At 43.1% G+C, this 24,812-nt stretch overlaps 1 protein-coding gene and 1 non-coding gene across 2 annotated transcripts; one reads left to right on the forward strand and one right to left on the reverse strand.

Moving 5' to 3' along the window:
- Positions 1–654: 654 nt before the first annotated feature.
- Ddx59 (DEAD-box helicase 59) lies at positions 655–24,812 on the reverse strand. The gene is made up of 8 exons (XM_036202992.1): positions 24,669–24,812; positions 22,551–23,365; positions 20,503–20,670; positions 15,763–15,852; positions 8,261–8,512; positions 6,988–7,140; positions 6,182–6,310; positions 655–1,036 (listed from the first exon to the last, which is right to left on the reverse strand). Exons 2-8 carry the CDS (start codon positions 23,352–23,354, stop codon positions 773–775), a joined length of 1,860 nt encoding a protein of 619 aa, XP_036058885.1. The 5' UTR covers positions 23,355–23,365; positions 24,669–24,812; the 3' UTR covers positions 655–772.
- On the forward strand, positions 12,780–12,855 carry Trnag-acc. Its single transcript has one exon. It is a non-coding gene; the product is annotated as a tRNA-Gly (tRNA).

Consider the following 24,812-nt stretch of genomic DNA (forward strand, 5'->3'; position numbering starts at 1 on the left):
GGTGGAACTGTCTGCGAGGAAATCTGAAAAGCTGCTAACCAAGCCACAGGGAAAACAACTGGTGACAAAACTAGACACTTGGCTCTTCTTTTCAAAGCACCTTGAGCATCTTTCACAGATGCAATCGCTCACTTTCTTCCTACCCATCCAACACCTCAAGCGTCAGTGTGCTTCTGGTGCTGCTGGGGGGCAGCAGAGCCCTTGCTGGGGTACAGGAGGAGCCCTTGCTGGGGTACAGCAGGAGCCCTTGCTGGGGTACAGGAGGAGCCCTTGCTAGGGTACAGCAGGAGCCCTTGCTGGGGGCAGTCCTGGCTCTAACAGCAATAGCTCTGGGGACCACCCATTTAAACAAAAGAGGAGGAGAACTGTGCTCTTTAGCAATTCAACTTCTGATTTTATGTTTAATATACAGGATTGTGAACTGAAATAAATATAATATTGATCTATAAATTTTATTAACTTTAAAAAGATCTTAAAAGATTCTTTTGTTTCTTGTACAGTTTTTTAACTTTTTTTTTTCTTAAGTTTTAGTTTTTCCCAAGACAGGGTTTCTTTATGTAACAACCATGGCTGTCCTGGAACTCACTTGTAAACCAGGCTGGCCTCAACCTCACAGAGATCTGTCTACCTCCGACTCCTGAGTGTTAGGATTAAAGGCGTGTGCCAGCACTGCCCGGATCCTTGTACATTTTTATTTACTCAATCATAGAGTAGTTATTGGAAATTTCACAGATAATACATAAAGAAAAACCACTGGAAGCGGTACACCAGATCATTTTTGTGAATTGCTCTTTTCGTGTTTCCTAATAATGTCCATGAGGTTGGCCCCCGTGACCAGGTTGCTCTGTGTCTGTTTGTCTTTCTGCTGCTCCTTTCTCTTCTGCTCATGAAGGTACGGGGAATTCAGCAGCTGTGGGGGGAGAATGGATCCTGTGGGCTTCACCCTTTTGGCAACATCCCAGAAGAGCCTTTTAGAGTTGTTATTGATGAAAGTAATTGCCGTTCCGTTTTGACCAAGTCTCCCCACTCTGCCAACCTGAAACAAAATGCAAAGACATTTTCAAGTCTCACTCAATTCAAGAGAAATGAAGACTATCGTTACAGGTATTTATACAGCTTAACACTCCTTCAGACAGGGGACTGCCTCTGTGTGTGTGTGTGTGTGTGTGTGTGTGTGTGTGTGTGTGTGTGTGTGTGTGTGTGTGCGTGCGCGCATGCATGCTGGGTGCTGAACCAAGGCCTCAGGTGTGCCAAGCATTGAGCACTACCCCTGAGCTACAATCCTAAAGTTGTTCTCTGGGCTGTGTGTCTTGATATATTTATGACATCACTTTAGAGGGCTGATGTTAACATATGTATTTTCTTGCTATCTTAATTTTAATGAGGCAGTACAACAACTGTTTGTTTGAACTTTTGTGCCTTGAAATGTTAGATTTAAGCTATTTCATTTTTACACAGTTCTGAGTTTGACAAAATGGACATAAATTTGTGATTCAAACACTGAAATCTATAGCTAACATAAAATCTGCATAGCCGGTGGTGGTGGTGCATGCCTTTGATTCCAGCACTCGGGAGGCAGAGCCAGGAGATCTCTGTGAGTTCGAGGCCAGCCTGGGCTACAGAGCGAGATCCAGGATAGGCACCAAAACTACACAGAGAAACCCTGTCTCAAACCCCGCAACCCCCCCCCCCATAAAATCAGCTTGTTTCTAAATACAAAATGAAAATATTCTGAATACATTTTTAGAAGAGGGAAAATAGAGTCACAGTCAACTTCTGTCCATCAATTGAAATGTAAAATCTAAAGTCTATACTTAGAAATATTTAAGTGAGCCAGGTGTGGTGGTGGTGCATGCTTTTAATTCCAGCACCAGGAGGCAGAGGCAGGCGGATCTCTGTGAATTTGAGGCCAGCCTAGGCTACATAGGAGTTCCAGGACAGCCAGGGCTAGAGAGACCCTGTCATAAAAAACTAAAAAACAAAATACTGAAGTGAATTGATGGTTCCTACCAATATATAAGGTAGTTTTTAGTTTGTTAAAACAAAAAACAAAAACTTCTACAAAATTAAAAGGGCTGAAGGCCTCTAGGGAAGGAGACTGGCAAAGTGAGGAAGCAACTGTGGTTTGGTGTCAGCTTTTAGCTTTATCTGATTTGCTTAATTATATTGCTGGATTGATCAAATAAAATACAAATTGATATAAAAATAGCTACAACCTACAAAAGAGGGGAAATTATTCACAAATCACATATTTGATGAAAGTCTTCCAGAATATGCAGAAAAATATTTACAGCTTAATAATAAAGAAACCTAATTTAAAAACTGGACAAAGGATGTGACCCTTACCAAAGAAGATATACAAATAGCCAGGAAGTATTGAAAGGATGTCCCTGCAGCTCCATCACCATTGAGGGAATGCAGATCAAAGCTGTGACAAACTGCCATCTCATGCCTACCAGGGTGGCTATAATCAACAAGATGGGTTAGAATGCAGCTTAGCTGATAGAGTGCTTGCCTGGCAAGGAGACCCTGGGTTAGATCCCCTGCAGAGCACAAAGGAGGTGCAGCAGTGCATGCCTGTAATTCTAGCAAAAGGATCAGAAGTTCAAGGTTATCCTCAGCTACATTGAGATTTAAGGTCAGCACGGCATAAGAGAATTCATGAAACCTTGACTTCAAAATCAACCAATCAAGGAATAACAAGAGTTGGCAGATGTAAAGAAACTAGAACTCACATGTTGCTGAAGAATATGTAAAGGCTACTTTGGAAATCAGTCTGGCAGATCCTGAAAATGTTAAAAACAGAGTCACCATATAATTGGACAATTCTGTCCTAGGTACTAGCCAACAGGCGTAAAAAAAACGTGTGGACCGAGGAACCTGTATATGATTATTCACAGCAGGGCCGCTGATAGTAATAGTGGCCAAAAAATAAAAAGCACTATTAGTGGATGGGGCCACAAAGGTGCTATACCATAAGTGGAACATTTTTGGCAATAAAAATAAAACAAATTTTAAATATACATGCTTTAAAATGGGTAAATGTTGAAAACATGCTAAGCAAGAAAAAATGTTACAGACGACTACACATGGCCGTTCCTTTTACGCGAAGTGACCACAAGAGTCAAATCTACAGAGGCGGGAGGCAGAGCACAAGTGGTCGCTCAGGGGTGAGAGGGTGTCTGTGTTTGCTCTGCAGTGGGGAATGACTGCTGATGATATGGGGCATCTTTCTCAGGGTGGTGAACATTTTCTAGAACTGACTGTAGCTATGTTTGCACAACTGTATGAATATGTATCTATACATGTGATTGTCTGGACTCACTTTAAATGAGTGAGTTGTACGGTATCTGAACTGTATCTGAACTGTATCTGAACGGTATCTGAACTGTATCTGAACTGTATCTGAACTGTATCTAAGGATAATTTACAAAGAGATACAGAGTGTAGCAAGGACTGGGAGTGCACACCTGTAATCCCAGCTGCTTGGGAGACTGAGGCAGGAGACCCAGAAGTTTGAGGTTAGCCTGATCAACTTGGAAAGACACAATCTCAAAATTAAAAAGGGGGGGGAGGCGGGGCTGGAGATGTGGCTTAGTGGTTGAGTGTTTGCCCAGCATGCACCATGCACGTAGCCCTGGGTTTAAAACCCAGCATAAAACAGAAACAACCTCCAATATTTTCTAAACTCTAAGGTAGCTGATGCTATCTAATATCAAATTACTTTTCCCAGAAACTTTCTACCATTAAAAATAAAAACCAGCCACATGGGAATTTCTATTATACTTATCTTTGGCTTAGCAGTTCTACTCATTTTTTTTTTTTTTTTTTTTTAAGATAGGGTCTTGATACGCTGCTCAGTCTATCCACAAATGTCTGGATTCAAACAATCCTTCCGACTCAGCCTCTCCTGTAGCTGTGATACTGGTGTGACTACCATGGCCATGGCCAGAGTTACTTACTATGTAGTAACACTCATAAAAAGATAAGTACATGACTGTTACTGCAGCATTCTCAAATAGTAAAACACTGGAAACATAACAATCAAAGTGTTTGTTAACTCACAGTACACTCATAAAGTATATCATCTTGTAGCAGTTAAAACAGGACAAGCCGGGTAAGTCAGCGAAAACATTTAAAGAGCCTGGCCACAGAGTAAGTACGCCCTACCTAGTAACATCTAAATGGTACCTATTATGTGTGCTGACGAGAAAAGACCCCTGAGATATATTTAATAAAGCAAGGGATAGAACAATAGGTATGATGTGGTCCCATTGACATGTATGTGATAAATATGTGCATCTATGTGCATGTATGTATGTTTATAATTTTTTAACTATTCTCTGTCCAAACTCAAAGACAGAAAGAAATGGTAAAGAAGGCTTATCGGCAGATGTAATGGCGCACACCTTTAATCCCAGCCCTCAGGAGGCAGAGGCAGGCTGATCTCTGTGTGGTCTGTGACAGGCAGGGCTATGGAGAGAGTCCCTGCTTCTGAACAAAAAAGGAAGGCTTACTAACGGTATACTACTTGGTCCCGTGAATTTGTACTTCAAGATCTGCAATAATCTAAGACACAGACAGAACCGGAAAAGCAGCTAGCTCCAGACTCATCTGAAACAGAGTTAAGAAACCTTACACAAACACAAGCCCAGAGGCCAAGACTGTATTGTAGTGAGGCAATCCTGAAAGCCAGAGTCAGCCTTGGGATGTCACAAAAGGATAAATGACGATAATCAGCAGATTCTAAGAGGCAAAGAACATCTCAATACTGTAACATCTTAGAAAAGTTTCCATCTAAAAGTGTGAAATATTTGAAAGGAAACATTGCATTTGTTCTAACACGGTCTTCTGGAGGTTATTCGATTCCTGATTAAGCCTCAGTAAAGCCCAAAGCTGCAATGCAGTGTGGACACTGAAAAGTCAATGCAGCATTGGGAGGTGAGTGAGTCCAGGGGCAGAGGAAGGCTGTGCGGGAGGGTTGTAAGTGATGCCACAGAAGGAAGACAGAGCTGTCGGCGAGATAACGGCTCTAAGCGAAGGCTCTGTTTCTGCCAGAAAGAGGGGCCATTGTTACTTTAGGAAGCAAAGGAAGCATATGAAACTTAACAGTGAAAGACCAGGACAAGCAAGGATATGAAGAGAAGACAAGATTCCCAAAACAAGCATTTTAAAGGATCACGTTCACTCTGGCCAGCATGGCAACTGAGAGCAATCATTTAAACGGGTTTCTTTTCTAAATATAAAAGCCACCAGTGGACTCACTGAAGAGAAAAAGAGAAAGCAACAAAAAATGAAGCAACAATTTAATGCCTAAAATGTTTTTAGAAGATCTAATCTACGCATAGGCATGTTTTACCTCTCCTGTCTGTGCACCGTGCGAAGGCCTAGTCTAGTGCCCGCAGAGCTGAAGAGGGTGTCTAGACCTCCGGAACTGCTGGGAACTGAACCCAGTCCCCTGCAAGAGCAACAAGTACTCTTAGGCACTGAGCCATCTCTCCTACCCCCTAACATTAAAAAAGACCCCAATTTTAGGTTTCTCACTTCTAGTTTTTAACATAGTTTAGGTATCAAGTTTTTAGAACCAAAATTTTGTTTCTAAGTACTCACACATACACACATACATTTTTAAATTAATTTTTTAAAAATTATATATACAGTGTTCTGTCTGCATGTATGTCTGCAGGCCAGAAGAGGGCACCACATCTCATTACAGATGGTTATGAGCCACCATGTGATTGTTGGGAATTGAACTCAGGACCTTTGGAAGAGCAGCCAGTGCTCTTAACCTCTGAGCCATCTCTCCAGCCCCCAATTTCAAAAATTTTTAAACATTATTTTATGTGCATGAATGAATGTTTTGTCTGCATGTATGTATGTACACTACATGCATGCCTGGTCCTAAGGAGGTCAGAAGAGGGTGTCACCTCCCCTAGGACTATAGTTATAGATGGTTGGGAGCCACCATGTAGGTTCTGGGAACTGAACCAGGGTCTTCTAGAGGAGTAGACAATGTTCTTAACCACTGAGTCAACTCTCCAATCCTAAGCATGTATAGCTTTTGAAAACTAAAAATGTGTAAAGTTTTATGTCCTGATTTTTAAAAAATGTTTCCTCACCCTGACAATGCCTTATCCAATCACATTCATCCACAAGCTGACAGGACAGGAAAGCCCCTTACCTGATGAACATACTCATCCATACTGGAAGGCATATCGAAATTCACAACCAGCTTGACGTTGACCAAGTCCAGGCCTCGGCCCAGGACCCCTGTGCTCACCACCACCTCATAGTCTCCTTCCAGTAATCCCTTTTCAATAAAGCATAAGGTTCATTATTCAGGTCAGGAGTGGTAAAGCATACCTATAATTCCAGCACTCGGGAGACAGAGGACAGAAGATCTCTATGAGTTCAAGGCCAGCATGGTCTAGACAGAGTTCTAGGCCAGTTAGGGGTACATACTGAAACCCTGTCTAAAAAACAGGAAACAGTAAAAAATAAATCATTATCTAGAACTTATTTTATATGGCTTTGTGTAATTCTGAATTTTTTTTTTTTTTTTTTTTTTTTGCTCACCTCAGTATTTTGTTACAATAGATTTTCAATAAATAGAAGTCTTCCACTTGAAAACTGATTGTACCTTAAACTCTCCCTAACCTCTGTGGAATTTATTTTAGTAATTTACTCAAGTGAACCTCTTCCTGAGGTGAACTTCTGCTCTGCCCCAGACCACACTGACCTGACTTCTGAAATGGTGGACTGTGAATTACTATCCATTCAGCATACGCCCTCTAGAGAACAGGCTTACGGCTCCCCATACACAGAGACTTAAGCAAGAGGAATTACAACTTCTCAGTCACTGCTTGCTTGCCGTGTGTTCCCTGTCACTGAAAAGGTCTGACTTGTAAGCAACTGGTAAGAGGCTGTCTCTTGAAAATGCAGTAGGACAGATTTGGAAGACAGAGAACACAGACGCTAGGCTCCAACCTTCAGTATGTCTCTCCTCTCTACTTGAGACTTCTCTGAGTGGATGGACGTGCTGTTTAAACCTGTAATTTTCTGAACTGCTTCACTCAACAGATCTGCGCCTAGTCTGCAGTCCACAAACACTAATACGGGAGGCTTAAAGAGCTTCTTGTCCTGAGGAAACAAAACAAGAAATCAAATTATTCATAGAGCGCAATTTAGGTGGAAAATGTCTCTGAGATCATTAGCATGAGCTAACTATTGAAAGGTTTACAAATATTGCTAAAAGGAAATTGTAGTTCTTTTACAATATAAAATAAAGGCATACTCTTCTAAAACTAATGTTCTCATTTAAGGATGTATGTACAAACTGCTAGTCTCTCTTTTTTATCATCAATATTACAAATACATTTTAAAAATTTAAGGACCATTACATAGTTCTAAACCCTGCTCACTAGTCAATGCAAGTTGTCTTTAACTTAATACCATACTTGTAAGTAATTTTTCATATATCAGCCACAAGTTTGCTTAAATTAGTTCAAAGATTCTCAAGGACAGAATAGATAAGAAACACTTTGAAAAATATATATATAATTTTTGGAAGTTAAAATATTAAGTAATTGTGTGTGTGTGTGTGTGTGTGTGTGTGTGTGTGTGTGTGTGTGTGTGTGTGTTTGAGACAGGATCATATTCTGTAGTCTTGGCTCACTGGAGCTCAATTTGTAGCCTTAGCTAGTTTCAAATACAAGACTATTCTTCTGCCTCAGCCTTCCAAATCCTAGGATTCTAGGCATGAACAATCTTCATATTTAAGTACCTTTGTACAATAAGGAAAAGAAAAACAGACTCTGAGTCAGAGGGATAGCATCAATACAACAATCTTAGCACTCCATGACTGAAGGAGGAGGATGAGTTCCAAGCCAGCATGGCCTACAAAGTGAGACCCCCCAACAAAACCCCAACTAGCCATCTAGACTACATATTCTCAGAAACAAAGCTTTGAGCTGGGCATGGTAGCAAACGCCTTTAATCCCAATACTGAGGAGACAGAGGCAGGAGTGTCTGAGCCTGGGCTAGATGGTATCAGACAAGCCAGGAATACATAGCAAAAGCCTGCCTCAAACATTAGAAGCAAAATCAATTTGATCCTTACAGGATTCTGATGTAAGGGATTTTCTATTAAATATCTGCACCCAAATTCCTCCAAAGCTACCCTTAAATGTCACTCTCTCTGGAGCTGACGAAAGGCAAACACAAGCCATAAACATGGCTGACTGCTTGAATACTCACTCACATTTAGGATTTCAAACAGCTTCTTCTTTTTGCCTGGGTCTTCCACCCACAGGACGATCTGCCGCACACTGGGGCAGGGCAGGTTCTTGTCCCCCGTGGTAATCCTCACAGGGTTGTGCAGAAGCTGGTCTGCAAACTGTTCTATGCTGCCTGGAATCGTGGCGGAAACCAGGATGGTCTGACAATCACCAGGAACGTTTTCCAAAACGTCAAGCACTTGCTGTTGGAAGCCCATCTTTAACATGGTGTCAGCCTAAAACAAAGGCATTCTAAGGTCAGGCTTACTTACCACTACGACCCAGAACCACTCAGGATAAGACTGAATAACTAAGAACAGAAAAAAATTAAAAACACAGAAAAATACATTACAGTGCCAAAAGACCATCAAGGAAATGTTTATGCAAAATTATAAACTATATAACTTAATGATACTGGTTATTATTAATAGCTACAAAAGAGACATCCTATATATCTATCAGTAAGGTACTTGTTAAATTATGGCAACATATGCTACTATGCTATTGTGAAAAACAACCAGAAACCTCTTTACTGGGTAATAAATGATTGCTCGGAGAAAAGAAGCGAACACTGTATATGTAACACAATACTACTTATATTACAAAACAATATAAATGCACACAGTCAAGAAATTAGCTAAGCTGGGGTCATGGTTTGCACTGTAATCCTAGCACTTGGGGCTAAGGCAAGAGAACTACAAGGCCAGACTAAACTATGGAGTGAAACCCTGAGAAACTAAACTGCTACCAGGAAGAAGCCTAGAGAGCTGTTGTGTAGAGGGAGGGGAGGTGCTCACTACACTGTGCTTCTCAGTGCTGAGAACTTAACCCAGGTCTGTGTGCGTGCTTGTGTCCCACTAATGAACCACGTCTGTTGGCCCTGGATTTTGGAGACAGAGTCTCGGTATGTAGGCTGGGCTGGCCTTGAACTCATGATCTTCCTGTGATGGCTCTCCAAATGCTGAGTTTACAGACATTAGCCACCATGGCTGTCAGGATTCACTTTTTGTTTTTCAAAGTTTTATTTCCTTCTAGCCATGGATATGTCCATGTAATGAAATTATTTTAAATTAAGAAAATCAATGTTGGGATAGCTATAGTTTAAAGCTGACTATGGTCCTAATGTTGGTTGTCTTCTGTCTCTATCTTTCCTCCAGAAGTGTCTTCATTCAAATCTCAGCATACACACCACCTTCTCAGAGAGCCTCTGGTTGCCAATCTAAGGAAACCCATGGTTCGTCCCCGCCACATCGCCATCGATAGGTACACTTGCCACAGCTCCACGGGGCGGCGCTCCTCAGCATCCCTTTCCACTACACCCATGAAACCAACCGTGTCTGGCATGTCAAAAGCCACAAAGAGTATCTTTCATAAATATGGGGACATCCTTAATTCTAAGTACTAAATAAGATCTAATTTTGTAACAGGCTACATAGCAGTGTCCCAAAGTTTATAAATCCAGGAATTAACTGGGGTGAGTTTTTCAAGATCCCTGGGCTGCTAAATCAGACTATCTCCGAGAGCAAGCCAGTCTAGATTACATTCACTGGGTATGTCAGGCAGTTCTATGTTTTTGTTTGTCTGTTTGTTGTTTCCTTTTATTTGGTAGCCCAGGCTGGCTTTGGATGTATTTATTCTATGTGTTTGAGTATTTTACCAGCATGCATGTCCGTGTTCCACGTGTGTGCCTGGTATTTGCAGAGGTCAGAAAAGGGCGTTGGATTCCCTGGAACTGGGATTGGGGATGGTTGTGAGCCACCAGGTGAGTGCTGAGAACTGAGCCCAGGTCCTCTGTAAGAGTAACAAGTGCTCTTAACTACTGAGCCATCCCTCTAGTGCCCTCAGACTGGCTTTGAACCCACCCTCTAGCAACTGCCTTCTAAGTGCTGGGCTCTCAGGCCAGGACATACTATCTGGACCCCAGGTGATTTTTATCACTAGGTCAAGTTGGGCAGACCCATGCTTGTTTACTGCACTGCCTTCTAATAGAAACAAACAGTACAGTTTGTGCATAATCCAGCAGAGTGAAGGAAGAAGGCCTCAACCCTCATCCTGAGGGACAGGGGACAGTTTCAGAGTCCCTCATTCTGAAGCAGTGAGGAAGGAGCAGGATGGGGGGGGGGGATTCTGACAAGAGACACAGATGGTGTTTCAAACTGAAGGAATGTCCTGCATCCCGGCCCTCCCTCTTGAGAGCCATCTCTCAGCTCCTCGTCCTCAGCTCCTATCTCGGACTACTCCACTGACGGAGCGGCCAAGTCCGACGGCAGGCCCTCAGTGCTCTCTCTCACTTCCCTCCAGCCTTCGCTTGGAGACACCAGACAGCACACAGACTCCAATGCACACTTCCTGCATGGAGAAAACCACTTCCCTTTCTCTCTTGGTCAGAGGAAGGCCAACCTCAGACAGCATTCCCAGGACCCAGCATTTACTCACTCCCCCTTTTCTAAAAATAAATCACAACTATAATTTATGGAATTACCTCTCCAGCTGCCTTCTTTCTCCATCCACTGTCATCAGAAGGCTCATAGATGGTTACTTTACGGTGACTCTGGGATTTAACCCTTCAGGCCCAGTGCCTCCACCCTGCCCTTGACCCCTGCACTCCTTGGCTGCTTTGCTGGCTGCTTGGTCTCTGAGCCCTTCTTCTTTAAACTCTCTTGGACTGAGCAGGGGAATGGCCTCCCTAAACCACTACTTCTACCAAGCTATGCCCAACTCGTAATTTAGAAAGCCTCATTGTCTCCCACATCAAATCCAGAAGCTTCTGCCTCCCTTTCAGGGCCCTCTATAATTTGACTCCACCCTAGCTACCCAACCCTACTTCCTATTATTTCTCAGGAAGGAGTCTTCGAGCTGCCTGGTCTCCTTCCTTCCCCTCCACAAGACACTCGGGCCTTCTGACTCTGCTTATCTTCACTGGAATATTTGACCTGTTCTCTGGTTTTTAAATTTTTTCCCATCTTCTGAGGAGCAGTTCAAATTCCATCACTAATTTTTTAAAACATTTTTTTTGGTGTGGTTTTTTTTTCGAGATAGGTTTTTGTTTTTTTTTTAAGATTTACTTTTTTTTTTTTTTTTTTTTATTACATAGTTGGTGTTCTGCCTACATGCATGCCTGCACACCAGAAGAGGGCACCAGATCTCATTACAGATGGTTGTGAGCCACCATGTGGTTGCTGGGAATTGAACTCAGGACCTCTGGAAGAGCAGCCGGTGCTCTTAACCGCTGAGCCATCTCTCCAGCCCCCCTCACTATTTTTTCACTAGTGCCAAAGCGTCTTACTCTCTTAATTCTACTCCTGACCTTAACTGTCCTAAACAATTAGCATATTATTTACATAATACGGTATTTTAATTTATTTTATAGCCATTTCCCCCGACTAGCTGACAAACTATGGTTCTCAAGACAAATTCCAATCTTTCCCTGTTTTGTGGAAACCCATCACACCCAAACATTTTCCTCTTCTTCTAATACATTTTTTAATGATGCAACAGACTGAATCCAATACCTTACAAATGCTAGGCAAGTACTTTACAATTCAATTACACTTACAATCCTTTTAAAAAAGATTTATTTTTAATTTATGTGTATTGTGTTTGCTGTACGAATGTGTACCTGCCTGTGTTTGGTGCCCACAGACACCAGAAGGACACTGTGTGTCTGGGTGCTGGGCATCAAATCTCTATAAGAGCAGCAGGTCCTGTTAATCACTAGGCCACATCCTTCCCCCAATCCTTGGTGTTTTGAATCAGAGTATCTCTGTATAACTCAGGCTGGTCTTGAACTTGAGATCCTCCTGCCTCTACTTCTCTGGGTAAGTGCTGGGTTAACAGGCACGTGCCCCATGCCTGTGTGGTCTTTATTCTCTCTCTCTCTCTCTGTGTGTGTGTGTGTGTGTGTGTGTGTGTGTGTGTGTGCGTGTGCGCGCGTGTGTGTGTGTGTGTGTGTGTGTGCGTGTGCGTGTGTGTGTGGTGTTCATGTAGGCATGCATGTATATGTACAGACATTCGCGCCTGTGTGAAGGCCAGAGGTCAACCTTGGATGCCATTCTTCAGGCTCCATTCACCTTGTTTTTGGAGACAGGGTCTCCCAGTGGCCTGCCACTTGCCAAGCAGGGTAGAAGAGCTGGCCTCTGGCTCTGCCTGTCTCCATTTCCCCAGTTCTAGGATGGCACGAGTGTGCCGTCACACTCACTTTCATTTATGTGGGTTCTAGTAACAAACTCAGTCTGTACTGACTGTCTCCTCAGCCCCACGTCTGGGTTTTTGTTGTTTTGGTTTTCTTGAAGCACAGTCTAGCTATGTAGCCTAGACTGGCCTTGAATTTACATCCTCCTGCCTTTGGCACTACAGCAAGTGGATTATAGGTGTGTGCCACCTTGCCATGCTGGTTATTTTCATATTGCTATGGTTGTACAGGTTACTTTCAAAAGATCATACTGACCCCCAAAGCCTACAATAGTGACCATCTGTTCTTTTATTTAAACAAATTTTTTACGGGTTAGGGATTTAGCTCAGTGGTAGAGCACTTGCCTACCAAGCACAAGGCCCTGGGTTCAATCCTCAGCTCAAAACAAAACAAAAACTTAAATTTTTAAATTTTATTTATGTGTATGAGTTTTTTTGCCTGCATGTAGGTCTGTGTACCATGTGAAGTGCCCACAGAGGCCAGAAGAGGTCATCAGATCCCTTGGAACTGGAGTTACAGGGTGAGCAACCATGTGGGTGCTGGGAATTGAACTTGTGTCCTCAAGGAGAATAGCCATTGCTCTTAACCACTGAACCATCTCTCCATCTACTGTTCAAAAGAAAGTATTTGCCAATCATTGGCCTACACTGCTTATCTAAGTATTTTTTAAAGTGAAAATGCTATTTATTTATTTGTGCATGCATGTTATGTCTGTAGGTTACAGAACAACTTGCTGGAGTTCTCTCCTTCTGTCATGTAAGTTCTGGAGACTGAGCTCAGATTGCCTGGCTTGGCAGCAAGCACCTACACCTGCTGAGCCATCCTGCCAGCCCCTAGTTGAGTATTTCTATATCTCAACAGAGAGGATGTTTTGGCCTTTATTTTAAGTGTACATCTTTTTTTTCTCAAAATTTCAGTATCATGTAGGTCTGAATCATAATAAAAATGTTCTGCAGTCCCGCCCACACATCCAGAGTCGGTTAGTCTGTACGAGACAGCACTTCTGTCCCAACTTCTGCTGAAATGATCCGTAAGGTTGTTTGATCCTTTCCCTTGAGCTACAGAGAAACCACGCCCGTAAATGCTGGGCACGTGGCCGGAGCTCCACATAACAGAACTCCACACATGACTGCTAAACGGAGACCTCTTTTGCACGATGGTGTGCCGTGATTTCTTCCAGGCCCTAGGAGTCCTTGTTTACTGCAAAGAATTAAAATGCTGTGAAAAGGTAAGAGAATGAGCACAACCTAAGTCCACCCAGAGGCCATCCAGGACGACACTGACTTACAGACCTTTCAAAGGGTTCAACTGCATTGTCTTCTTTCTTTCGGACATCGCAGTCTATGAGACCCTTTCCAGCACGCCTCATCCTCACTACTACTCTACAGGATTACACAGCCTGCCCAAGTTCTCACAGGAACTGGTTAAAAACAAGTTCTCGGCGGTTTTGGCTACATCATCTTTACATACCCGAGGGCATTCCCCTGCTGTTTACTGGGGCAAGGATGACCAGGATGTGATCACTGGGCAGAGCCTGGAATTGCACCCAACCTCTGCTGTCACTGCTGATGGAGAACATGAAAAACACATGTTCCCTGGGTGCAGGGATGGCATAAGTCCAGATCTCAGACTTGTCTGCATGATGTTATAAGATCTAATCAATGTAATAATGATGATGATGATGATGATGATGATGATGATAAAAATATAGATATGGCTGAGTGGCTCAGTAGGTAAAGGCACTTGCAGCACAAGCCTCATGACCTGGTTCAATCCCCAGAACCAACTTCCAAAAGTTGTCATCTGACTTCCACATAGATGGCATGGCATGCATGCTCCTGTGCACATATTCATGCACATGGGCACACACAATAATAATGACAAATACAAATTAAATGAAATATATAGGGCTGACAAGATGGTTCCCTGGTAAAGGTACTTGCTGTCAACCCTCTAAAGCTGAGTTTGATCCCTGGAATCCACATGTGGAGGAGGGAATCAACTTCCAGAAGCTGTCCTCTAACCTCCACACTGACGCACGGCAAGTGCATAAGTACATATACACAATACATATAAATATATATGTACATATATATAATATAATTCACTCACTTAATTTTATACTTCAAAAGTATAAAATGTCTGGTATGTTAACAATAACAACAAAAATTTCCCAATCATTAGACCAATGCCCATACAGAAAAAGACCCATTATTCAAATACCATCAAATAACCACTATCAGCTACTTCTACAGTTCTTGTAAATAATTATTGCCCCTGATTTTTTTAAATGTTGAGAAGCACAAAATGTTTTTAAAAATCTATCATTGTGAGACTGGAGAGGCAGCTCAATGGTTGAGCAGTTGCTTAGCATGCAGAAGGTCCCAGGGCCAATTCCCAGTATCACAAAACAAAACACAAAAAAGCCCCAAACCTTATCATGGAGATTATAGTACCCACTGAATCTAAGTGCTCTGCACTAGGAAACAATATCTTTGCCTTAGTTTAGCTGCAGTGTACATAAGAGTCAGTGTAAGACCCAGTAGAATAAATTCTTATCAGTACCTAAATTTTTCATTCAGAAAATGCTCTGACTATACAATGACATTGCACAGTTACAATAAACAAATTATATAAAATCAAGTGACTGTTTTTTAATGTGTATGTGTAGTCTAGGCAGGCTTGCAGGTGCACACACAAGCATGTCCATATATGCATGTGAAGGCTTAGAGGTCAACAGCAACTATCTTTCTCAATCACTTTCTACCTCATTTTATACATGTGTGTGCATACACACATGCATATACATATATGCACACATCCATTTATTTTTCTACATACATATATGATTGTGTGATAAGGTGCACATGTGGAGAACAGAGAACAACCTTGGTGCTAGGTCCTCACCTCCCACCTTGTTTGAGGCAAGGTCTCTCTTACTGTTCACTGCTGCTAGTGGACCTGGGTTCCAGAGATCTGAACTCATATCATCAGGCTAGAACAGCAAATGCTTTTACCCACTGGGCCATCTTCCCAGACCCTCACCTTATTTTTTCAGACAGAGTCTCTAACTGAACCTAGAGCCCACTGACTGGCTCTACGGGTCGGCCAGTGAGTTCCAGGGATCCTCCTGTCTCTGCCCTCCCAACACTGCTGTTTCCAACATGCACCACCATGCTCGGACTTCACCTGAGTGCTGAGCACCAAACTCAGGTCCGTACACGGAGGCGGCATACACTTGAATCACCCAGCCTTCGCCCCGACCTGACAACAGTTTTCAACATTACCACTTACTTCATCTACAACCACAATTTTTATTCCACCGAGGGACACGGCACTCTGTTTGATTATATCCAGAAGTCGTCCAGGGGTTGCTATAATAACCTGAATAAAACAGCAAAGGCAAATTTAAATTTAGATACTATTCATTCATTCACTCAATCTTTGTTGCTTTCTTTTGGGATAGGGTCTCACTATGTACCCCAGGCTTGCCTTGAACTTGCAATCCCCCTGCCTCTACCTTTTGAGTTACAGGTGTACACTACCACACCTAGCCTTTCATTCTATTTTTACTGAGTAGCAAGTATATACAAGATACTGTGTAAAGTACTACAATGAATAAGTCATACACTATTTCTGCTCTCAGAAAATATGCCATCTACAGGAAGAAACAAATAAAAAATGTTATTGTGATACATATGATACACAATAAATGGAGAAGTCTGCCTAGTACATAAAACATAAAGATGGGTCTAAAGGATCAATGGGAGGAAGGTGAGTAGTTCAAAAAACAACAACAAAAAATATACCTATGTAGTCCCTGGAGTGAGTGTCTACAAAGGGCTCCTGAAAGGCAGGATTCCAGCATGGCCAGGGGAAAAACTAAGGCACACAGAGACCTCCTTAGGTAGGTAGTAAGTACGCAGAGAAAATGAAGATATGACATTTTCCATATGACAGAAACCAGCTCAAGATACTTCTACTGTTCAAATCAGGGTCAAACCAAATCACAATATGAAACTACACCTTTAAATAAAACAGGAAGCCCTGATGCCATACTGAGGAACACAAGACATCCATGTATCTCAAAGTACTTCTCCCAAAATATTTACTAAAAACAAAAGGAAAAAATAAACTCTACAGTTAAAAAGACAAGTTAATATTCTGCAAGGTAGTACATAACTGAGTGGTAGAGTGTTTCCCTAGTGTGGTGGTTTGCAAGAAAACGGCCCCCAAAGGGAGTGGCACTATAGAAGGTAAGGCCTTGTTGAAGTAGGTGTGGTCTCATTGGAGATGGGCTTTGAGGTCTCATATATGCTCAAGATACCACTCAGTGTCTCAGTTCACTTCCTGTTGCCTGCAAGATATAGGACTCTCAGCTCCTTCTCCAGCACCATGTCTGCCTGCATGCTACCATGTCCCACCATGATGATAATGGACTAAACCTCTGAAAATGTAAGCCACCCCATTAAATGTTCTCTTTTATAAGAGTTACTGTGGTCATAGTGTCTCTTCACAGCAATAGAAACCCTGACTAAGATACCTAGGATGCATGAGACCTGGAGTTCCTCCCCAGTACCTCAGGAAGAAAAAAAGTAAAAGCTGCCCCAGAGGATGCAAGAAAAGAACAGAGTGTGTTTCTCTTTAGAGTGGCTTGTAAGCTGGCCATGGTAGAGGGTACCCTAACTGCAGCACTTCAGATGCAGGAGGACTGCCATAAGTGTGAGACCAACAGATAGAGGGAGGGTGAGGGGCTGGCTCAGCAGGCAATAGCACTTGCTGTACAAGCACAGGGACCTGAGTTCAAGGCCTCAGCACCCACAGAAGCTGGATGTGGCCACACGTGTGCCTGTGGAACTCCAGCTTCAGTAATGGAGCCCATCTCAAGGGAACGACTCAGAGTGTGATAGAACACAACACCCAGTGTCTTCCTCTGGCCTCTACAAGTTCACAGGAGTACACATCTACCATATACATCCATACAACATTGTAAGAAGAACAGACTGAAAGGATGGCTCAGTGCCTAGAAGCACTTGAGTTCCCAGCACCCAGCTGGTGGTTCACAGCCATCTGGGACTCCAGCTCCTCTACACCAGGCACACACACACGGTGCATATACACACATGCAGGCAAAACATTCACACACACACACACACACACACACACACACACACACACAAATCTGAAAGTACAATAAGAAAAAAAAAATCACAACATCACCAAAAAGAAGTGACTTGTAAATCCTGGAAGTGTCAAACTCATGGAAAAAGAAACCTGTAAAGACTAAAGAACCACAGCAAACTCAAGACAGCAGAGAGGTGCTGTCTTGGTTTCTTTCCCATTGCTGAATAAAATATCCTACCAGAACAACTTAAGGGGTAAAGGGTTTGTTCTGGGTCACAACTCAAGGGGACAGTCCAGCTGTGGCAGTGACGTTCACAATCAGAAAGCAGAGAGCAGGAACTGAATGGTAATGCTTAGTTTGATTTTTCAATTGTATACCGTCCAGGATCCCCTGCCCAGGGAATGCTGAACTACAATCAGGATGGGTCTTCGCACATTAGTTACTGTAATCAAGATAACCCCCCAGGGGCATGCCCATCTTTCAGGTGACCCAAGATCCTGTCAAGTTGACGACACTAGCCATCACACACACCATCCAAATACAACATATGATCCTGGTGTACCTATTTGGTTTCAGTTTTGTTTTGTTTTTCCCTCGGAGCTGAGGCGTTCTACCACTGAGCTAAATCCCCAACCCTCCTATCTGCTTTTTTAATGCTTATTTTTTGAGACAGGCACTCCATAGCCCAGGCTGGCCTTGAACTTTCAATCATCTTGCCTCTAAAGCCATAGTGCTAGAATTAGAGGTGTGGCCACTACATCCAGCTTGAACTGGATTCTTGTGTTAGGGGAGCAGGTATAGGATAGGGTAGGGTAGGGTGTGTGTGTGTGTGTGTGTGTGTGTGTGTGTGTGTGTGTGTGTAGGTGGGAGAATTATAAAAATGTGAATAGGCCCCGAAGTGTAGAGGACATACTAATTTCTGATCTATTATGTCAATATTCACTTCTTGATCTGGAATTGCATTATAAACATGCAGAGTAATGTCCTTAGTTGTAGGAATCACATCCTAAAATATATGAGAATGACAGAGCATCAAGTCAGACACTTACTTCTAAGAAACCTGGGAGGAAGAAGTTTGTATATTGTACTAGTTTCTTTTCTTTTTTTGATGTTTTCAAAACAGGGTTTCTTTATGTAGCTTTGGAGGCTGTCCTGGAACTCTCACAGTAGACCAGGCTGGCCTCAAACTCACAGAGCTCCTCCTACCTCTGCCTCCTGAGTGCTGGGATTAAAGGCGTGTGCTACCATTGCCCGGCTTTGTACTGGTTTCTTTGGTTCAAGTTGAAGATTTTTTTTTTTTTTTTAATGTATGAAAACATTGTATCCAGTCATCTAAATTACTAACTAAATATTGCAAACTGGAGTTTCCCCCCAATGGATTAACCATGTTTTTTCCTAAGATGGAAACACAGCCAGCATGATGGAGCAAGCTCAGCACTCAGAAGGTTGGGTGGACGAACTTCAGCTGGAGCCAGCAAGCCTCCAAGAACTAATCTTGAAAAACCAAAAGAGGATAACTGAACTTCAAGGTTATCTAGTTAATGGTGCTTAGAATTACACCTACCTGTCTATATGCATCATAATGTTTCAATGCTGTGCACTAAAAATAGGTTGAATACTTATATGAGACTCTAGCAAGTTCTACTAACCCAATTCAGTGTCCATAAACTATTTTAATGGCTTACCTTGTAAACATATATTGCTGAACTGATAATTTTTCCACTAGTAAAATACCACCTTTCTCTGTTTTATATAGTGGAAGTCTACAATGAAAATCAATGAACCAATTTCCCACTAGTTACCAATCAGCAATGTCTTACAAGTGTATTTGACATGTTTCAAATTTCTCAGACATATCTGATGAGACAGCTGATGAGCAAGATAGGTATTGATACAGAGTTTTTTAATATTGCAGTATTTTCATACCTGTTGGTAAGTATCCATCATCCCTTTTCCACACAGAGCTCTCTGGCATCTCAGTTTCTCCCCTGGGACTTCAGAACCTCACTGCCATCCCAGAAACTAAAAAGGAACATCCAGAATAGCAGGGAACCCCCAGGACCAACGGCAGCACCTAGGCTACAGTGTACTTTTACTGGTCAGCCTCTATGCCAACCTTCCCTTAAGCTGAATCGACAAGGATGTACAACCATTCTAATTCAAGAAAACCAGAGCCCACCAAAGCAAAGTTGGTTATCCATGACACTGTCACCAAGTTCCAAAGCTACTAAGTCACATTACTTTCACGTATCAGAAAACAGCCTACATACAGTAGCACCGTGAAGGGGGTAGCAGAGTCAGATAAATTAAGGTTCCAGTTTGGGCAATTACTATTTATTAGCTATGAATATTTAAATCAGTCCCACTTTCTGAGACCTGCCTTCTCAACCATGAAGGATGAGCTGTACAAACCTCCCTCCAGGCAATAGTTACTGAGATGAAGTACTTGAGGACACCTAACAGAGTTCAGTCAACAACAAGCACTCGGGAAGTTGTATTCCATTCCTTTCCTACATAAAAGGCACCTTTTGTTTCATTTCATTTCTTTCTTTTTTAAACAAATTCTCACTCTGTAGCTATCTATGTACTGGTCTAGAACTCACTAAGTAGCTCAGGCTGCCCACAAACTCTCAGCAATCCTCCTGCTTCAACCTCCAGTGCTGGGATTCCAGACATGAATCACTACACCTGGCTATAAATTAACTTTGGGGAAAAAAAAGACTTAGTTGGCAAAAACCTAAAAGCTACCTAAAATCACATCCTCGAGGAGAATCATGCATATGCATACGTGTGCGCGCGCCACACACACACACACACACACACACACACACACACACACACACACACACACACACACTCCTCTATTGCTTACAAAACTTTCAAAGGCCTTCTCCCAAACAAGTGCTTACCTTCACATGCTGTCGTAAGCGATGGAGCTGGGGGGGTAGAGGTAAGCCCCCCACAAGAAGCACCGTCTTCATGCGCGGCAGACCGCTCATTAATTCCTTGGCTTGCTTCTCTATCTGGATGGCTAGTTCTCTCGTTGGTGTAAGAATGAGTGCCGATGGAGTTTTATCCTGCAAAGAGGAGAGAAACAACTCAGAAACCTCAACAATGAACTCCTGCTGACACCATCAGCCCTAGATAGGAGCCTTTTGCTCACCCCATGCATAGTTTTCCTCCAAAAGATGATCAGAAATTGAACCCATTTCTTATACAACTCAGACAGACAACTAACGATCAAAAGTGGGTAAGACGAGAAAGGCCTCCTCTGTCGAGGAGGAATCCCATGGTCATCGTGAAGACTCACCAAAGCTTGGCACTGTGTCCTGATTCTCCACTCTCACACATTCACATCTTTCTTATTTTTGGCCAAAGAACTTGAGTTCATGTATGGATGCGTGAGCAGCATCCACACCCTATCTTCTCCCTTAGCTCTATCAATCACCCCATGTTTGAGCTATACTGGTACTTTCCCTCACACCATCCTCTATTGCTTTCTTCTCTTCCCTCCCTGCCTACCCTTACTCACTCTTCTTGCCACGAGCATCCTCAACCCACCAAAATGCACTTTAAATACCAAGACTTCTGAGCACCAACGCCGTGTTCAAAAGTTTCAGATCCTGGGGGCTATAGGGATGGCTCAGTGGTTAACAGCACTGGCTTCTTGTGCAGAGGACCCAGGTTTGGTGCCCAGCACTCCCACAGCAGCTCACTACCTCCTGCAACTCCCGTATGGGAGTTCCAACACCCTCTTCTGGCTTCCAAGGACACAAGGCACATATGTGGTACTATGTATAGGAAAGCACCCATATACTTAAATAAAATTATAATTAAAAAAAAAAAAGTTTCGCCGGGTGGTGGTGGCGGTGCACGCCTGTAATCCCAGCACTCGGGAGGCAGAGGCAGATGGATCTCTGTGAGTTTGAGGCCAGCCTGGTCTACATAGCGAGATCCAGGACAGGAAACAAAGCTACACAGAGAAACCCGGTCTCTAAAAAACAAAACAAAACAAAAGTTTCAGATTCTGGAGCACTTTGTATTTTGGATTTCTGAATTAGGGATGCTCAACCAGTAATGTCTATGCAAATATTCTAAAACTGGAAAAATTCCCAAATCTTAAATACCTCTGGTTCCAAACCATTTCAGATGCCACTTGGCATGTACTAGGAAAACAAATATGCCAAGTTCGTGAAATTGTGTGTGAAAATGATTTTTGCACTACAAACTAACAAAGAAGCTAATATTTCTTATTTTGTTTTGCTTGAGACATGGTCTTAGCATGCAGCCTAGGCTGTCTAGAACCCAGTTCACCTGCCTCAGTGCTGGGATACAGGCTTGGGCCACTAGGCCCAGCAGTGCTATTTAGATGAACCCTGGGTCATACTTAAGAGCATACTTTGAGTCGGGCGGTGGCGGTGCGCGCCTTTGATGCCAGCATTCGGGCAGGAGGCAGATCTCTATGAGTTCAAGGCTAGCCTGATCTACAGAGTGAGTTCCAGGACAGCCAGGGCTGTAAAGAAAAAAACTCTGTCTTGAAATGCCAAAGAGTATACTTTGATATGGTGCAACAGCATTATTACTTTAATATACAATGTCAGTTTCTCCAAAACCCAAGAGGCTTAGTTGACATAAACTGCAGCTCATCCATCTGCTAAACAGGATTGTTCCTCTGAACAAAACTTTGTTCTTTTATAGAAAATCTGCTAAAAATAAAAATGTTTTGTAAGGAAATTAATTTTCAGACCTTCCAGGAAAAGATCTCTGGTTCAACACAATAAAAAGAATATTCTTTGATACTATGTTTCACATACAAAACAGAAGCAAAATCACCAGGCGCTTCAGTGACTTAATATACAAACATGGAGCTGAAGCTTGCAAATTTATTAGTTATGCTGAAACTTGGTAAATACTGCATCTGTTTCTGAGAAGAATACCTGTCAGATCTATAAATTACCTCAAATAAAGCGCGGATGATAACAGGAAGGAGAAAAGCAGCTGTTTTTCCTGAGCCAGTGTCTGCACTGGCCAGGATGTCTCTTCCCAGGAGTCCCACAGGAATCATCTGCATCTGGATGGGAGTTGGCACTTCGTAGCCAGCTTTCTTCAAGTTCTGGTTTAAGGTCTCAGGGAAGCCACAGTGCTCAAAGTCAATAATGGGTCTGGCAACTTCTTGCCCTTGAACGGAGATTCCTAGCTGCTGTTTGAGGGTTTCAATCTGGTCCTCCCTCAGGGTCACAATAAAGGGGTGCTCTTTGTAGACATAAAAGGCATCCAGTGGGGGCTCTGGCTGGGAAGCAGCTCTCTGCGGGCTGCTGGCCTTTAACGACTCTTCCTCTTCCTTAACTTGCAGCAGATGTTTTGCTTTGCACTCCAAGCTACACACATCTTCATCCGTCTTATCACAGATATACTCTCCATAGCGGCCACAGACAACACAGACAGGCTCCCCAGGCTCTGCCCAACGCTGGGTTTTGGAAAATGACTTCACAGGCTCTTCGGAAGGAAAGCTGTCCTTCACACCCTGTTCAGGTCCTACCAAACAAGCCTCAGCCAAGCGGCTGGAAGGACTGGGTAAGGGGCTTGATGCACTGCCGGGCCCGTCTACCGGGACAGTTTTTGTAACTGAAGCATGGACTGGAATATCTCCATCTCTGTCCAGCTGAAGGTCTTCTGCTTCTGGCTTATTCTTCTTACCTACACAGCTTTTGAGGTCATCGTTAGAACTCCTCTTGATTTTCAGTGATCTCGGAACAAACATTCTTCAGTATTCTGTTGAGGAAATTGCACCAAGAGATATATTTTACCCTCAATTAAGATCACACATTAGTACCACATGGCGTACAGTCAGAGTTTTACTCAAAGCAATAGTGAAGGCATCACGTCACTCCCTCCATATGCCAAACTTTTCTTCCACTTAGCAACTTCCTCTGGGGGAGGGGTTACAGTCCTTTTCCTCCCGCACAGTTCCTCATAACCCTGCTGGGCACACCACACCCCCTATGGTTTCCTCATCATTTGTACTTTCAAGGATCAGACATTACCAAAATTCTACAGCCAATCCTTCAACTGCATTTTCACAAAAGAAAAGTGGATACCTCACAATTAGAATCTTAAAAATCAAAACTACAGACCAAACAGGAAAAAAAAAAATGCTATTATGTTTCTATACGTAACAGAGTGCTCATTCTGTGTATTGCTGCTTTTCCTAACCTTCACAACCAGGGAAAGTAAGTCACTGCAACCTTAAAATCATATATATATATATATATATATATATATATATATATATATATATGTGTGTGTGTGTGTGTATACATATATATACACACACATATTATATATATACATATACATGTATTGTTTTTATATTACATAATAAATACAAGTATGTCTCTCTCTATATATATGATGGAGATGTATGTAGTTCAGTGGAAGTGTGCTTTGGTAGCACGTGAGGCCCTGAGTTCCACATTCCAAAGAAAAACACTGATATCCACACAGACACACACAGATGACGAATCTCAGCCACCTAAGGATTAAGTATATTTATTTGAAATACAATTTCTAAGTGTTAGAAGCCAAGTATTGTTGCTCTGAAGAACATTAAACATGTTTTCACAAATCAGTGAGTGGGGAAAAGAATGTCTAACCTTAATTTGGGACTAAGAAATATACTGACAATTCTCTCAAAAAAAAAAAAAAAAAAAAAAATCAACTTAAATCGCTAGATCCCATTTTCTATTAAAAAAAAAAAAAAGAAAAAGAAAAAGAAACGAAAACCAAAAACATGGCCCCCAAAGCGCCTGCTGAGGCTCCGGCAGGGCCATCAGCAAGGGGTGGGGCCGCCGAGGGCAGCCGAGAGCCCGCAACCCACTCCGCCCGCCCTCGGCGACGCCCGCACCCCGCGCGTTCCCGCCCTCCCCGTCCGCCCGCGGGCCCGCGCCCCAGGCGCGCGCACGTTCGAGGACCCCCGGCGAGCGGCGCGCTTCGGCCGGCTGCCGCCTCGCGCCGGGGTCACGGAGCACTGGAGCGGGAGCCGGAGGCCCGGGCTGCCGGGGCGGCGCACGCTCACCCGCGCGGACCCGGCCGCGTCCGTTCTCGCTCGGGCCGCTCCTTTCCAGGCGCCGGGCCGAACTTCCGGCCGACTACCGGGCCGGGCGTCTGTAGGCCCCACGCCTGCGCGCGGCAGGAGGCGGGGCTCCAGGTGGCCACGCCC

The sequence above is a fragment of the Onychomys torridus genome, chromosome 11 (assembly GCF_903995425.1).
Source record: "Onychomys torridus chromosome 11, mOncTor1.1, whole genome shotgun sequence".
NCBI classification, from domain to species: Eukaryota; Metazoa; Chordata; class Mammalia; order Rodentia; family Cricetidae; genus Onychomys; species Onychomys torridus.

What these genes read in the sequence shown, in the direction of transcription:
- Ddx59 (XM_036202992.1), bottom strand. Translation starts at nt 23,354, where the DNA reads ATGTTTGTTCCGAGATCACTGAAAATCAAGAGGAGTTCTAACGATGAC. An exon ending in TCATCCGCGCTTTATTTGAG is followed by an intron (nt 20,671 to 22,550) that starts GTAATTTATAGA and finishes TCCTCTTTGCAG; the next exon opens with GATAAAACTCCATCGGCACT. An exon ending in AAATTGTGGTTGTAGATGAA is followed by an intron (nt 8,513 to 15,762) that starts GTAAGTGGTAAT and finishes CCTTTGTTTTAG; the next exon opens with GCTGACACCATGTTAAAGAT.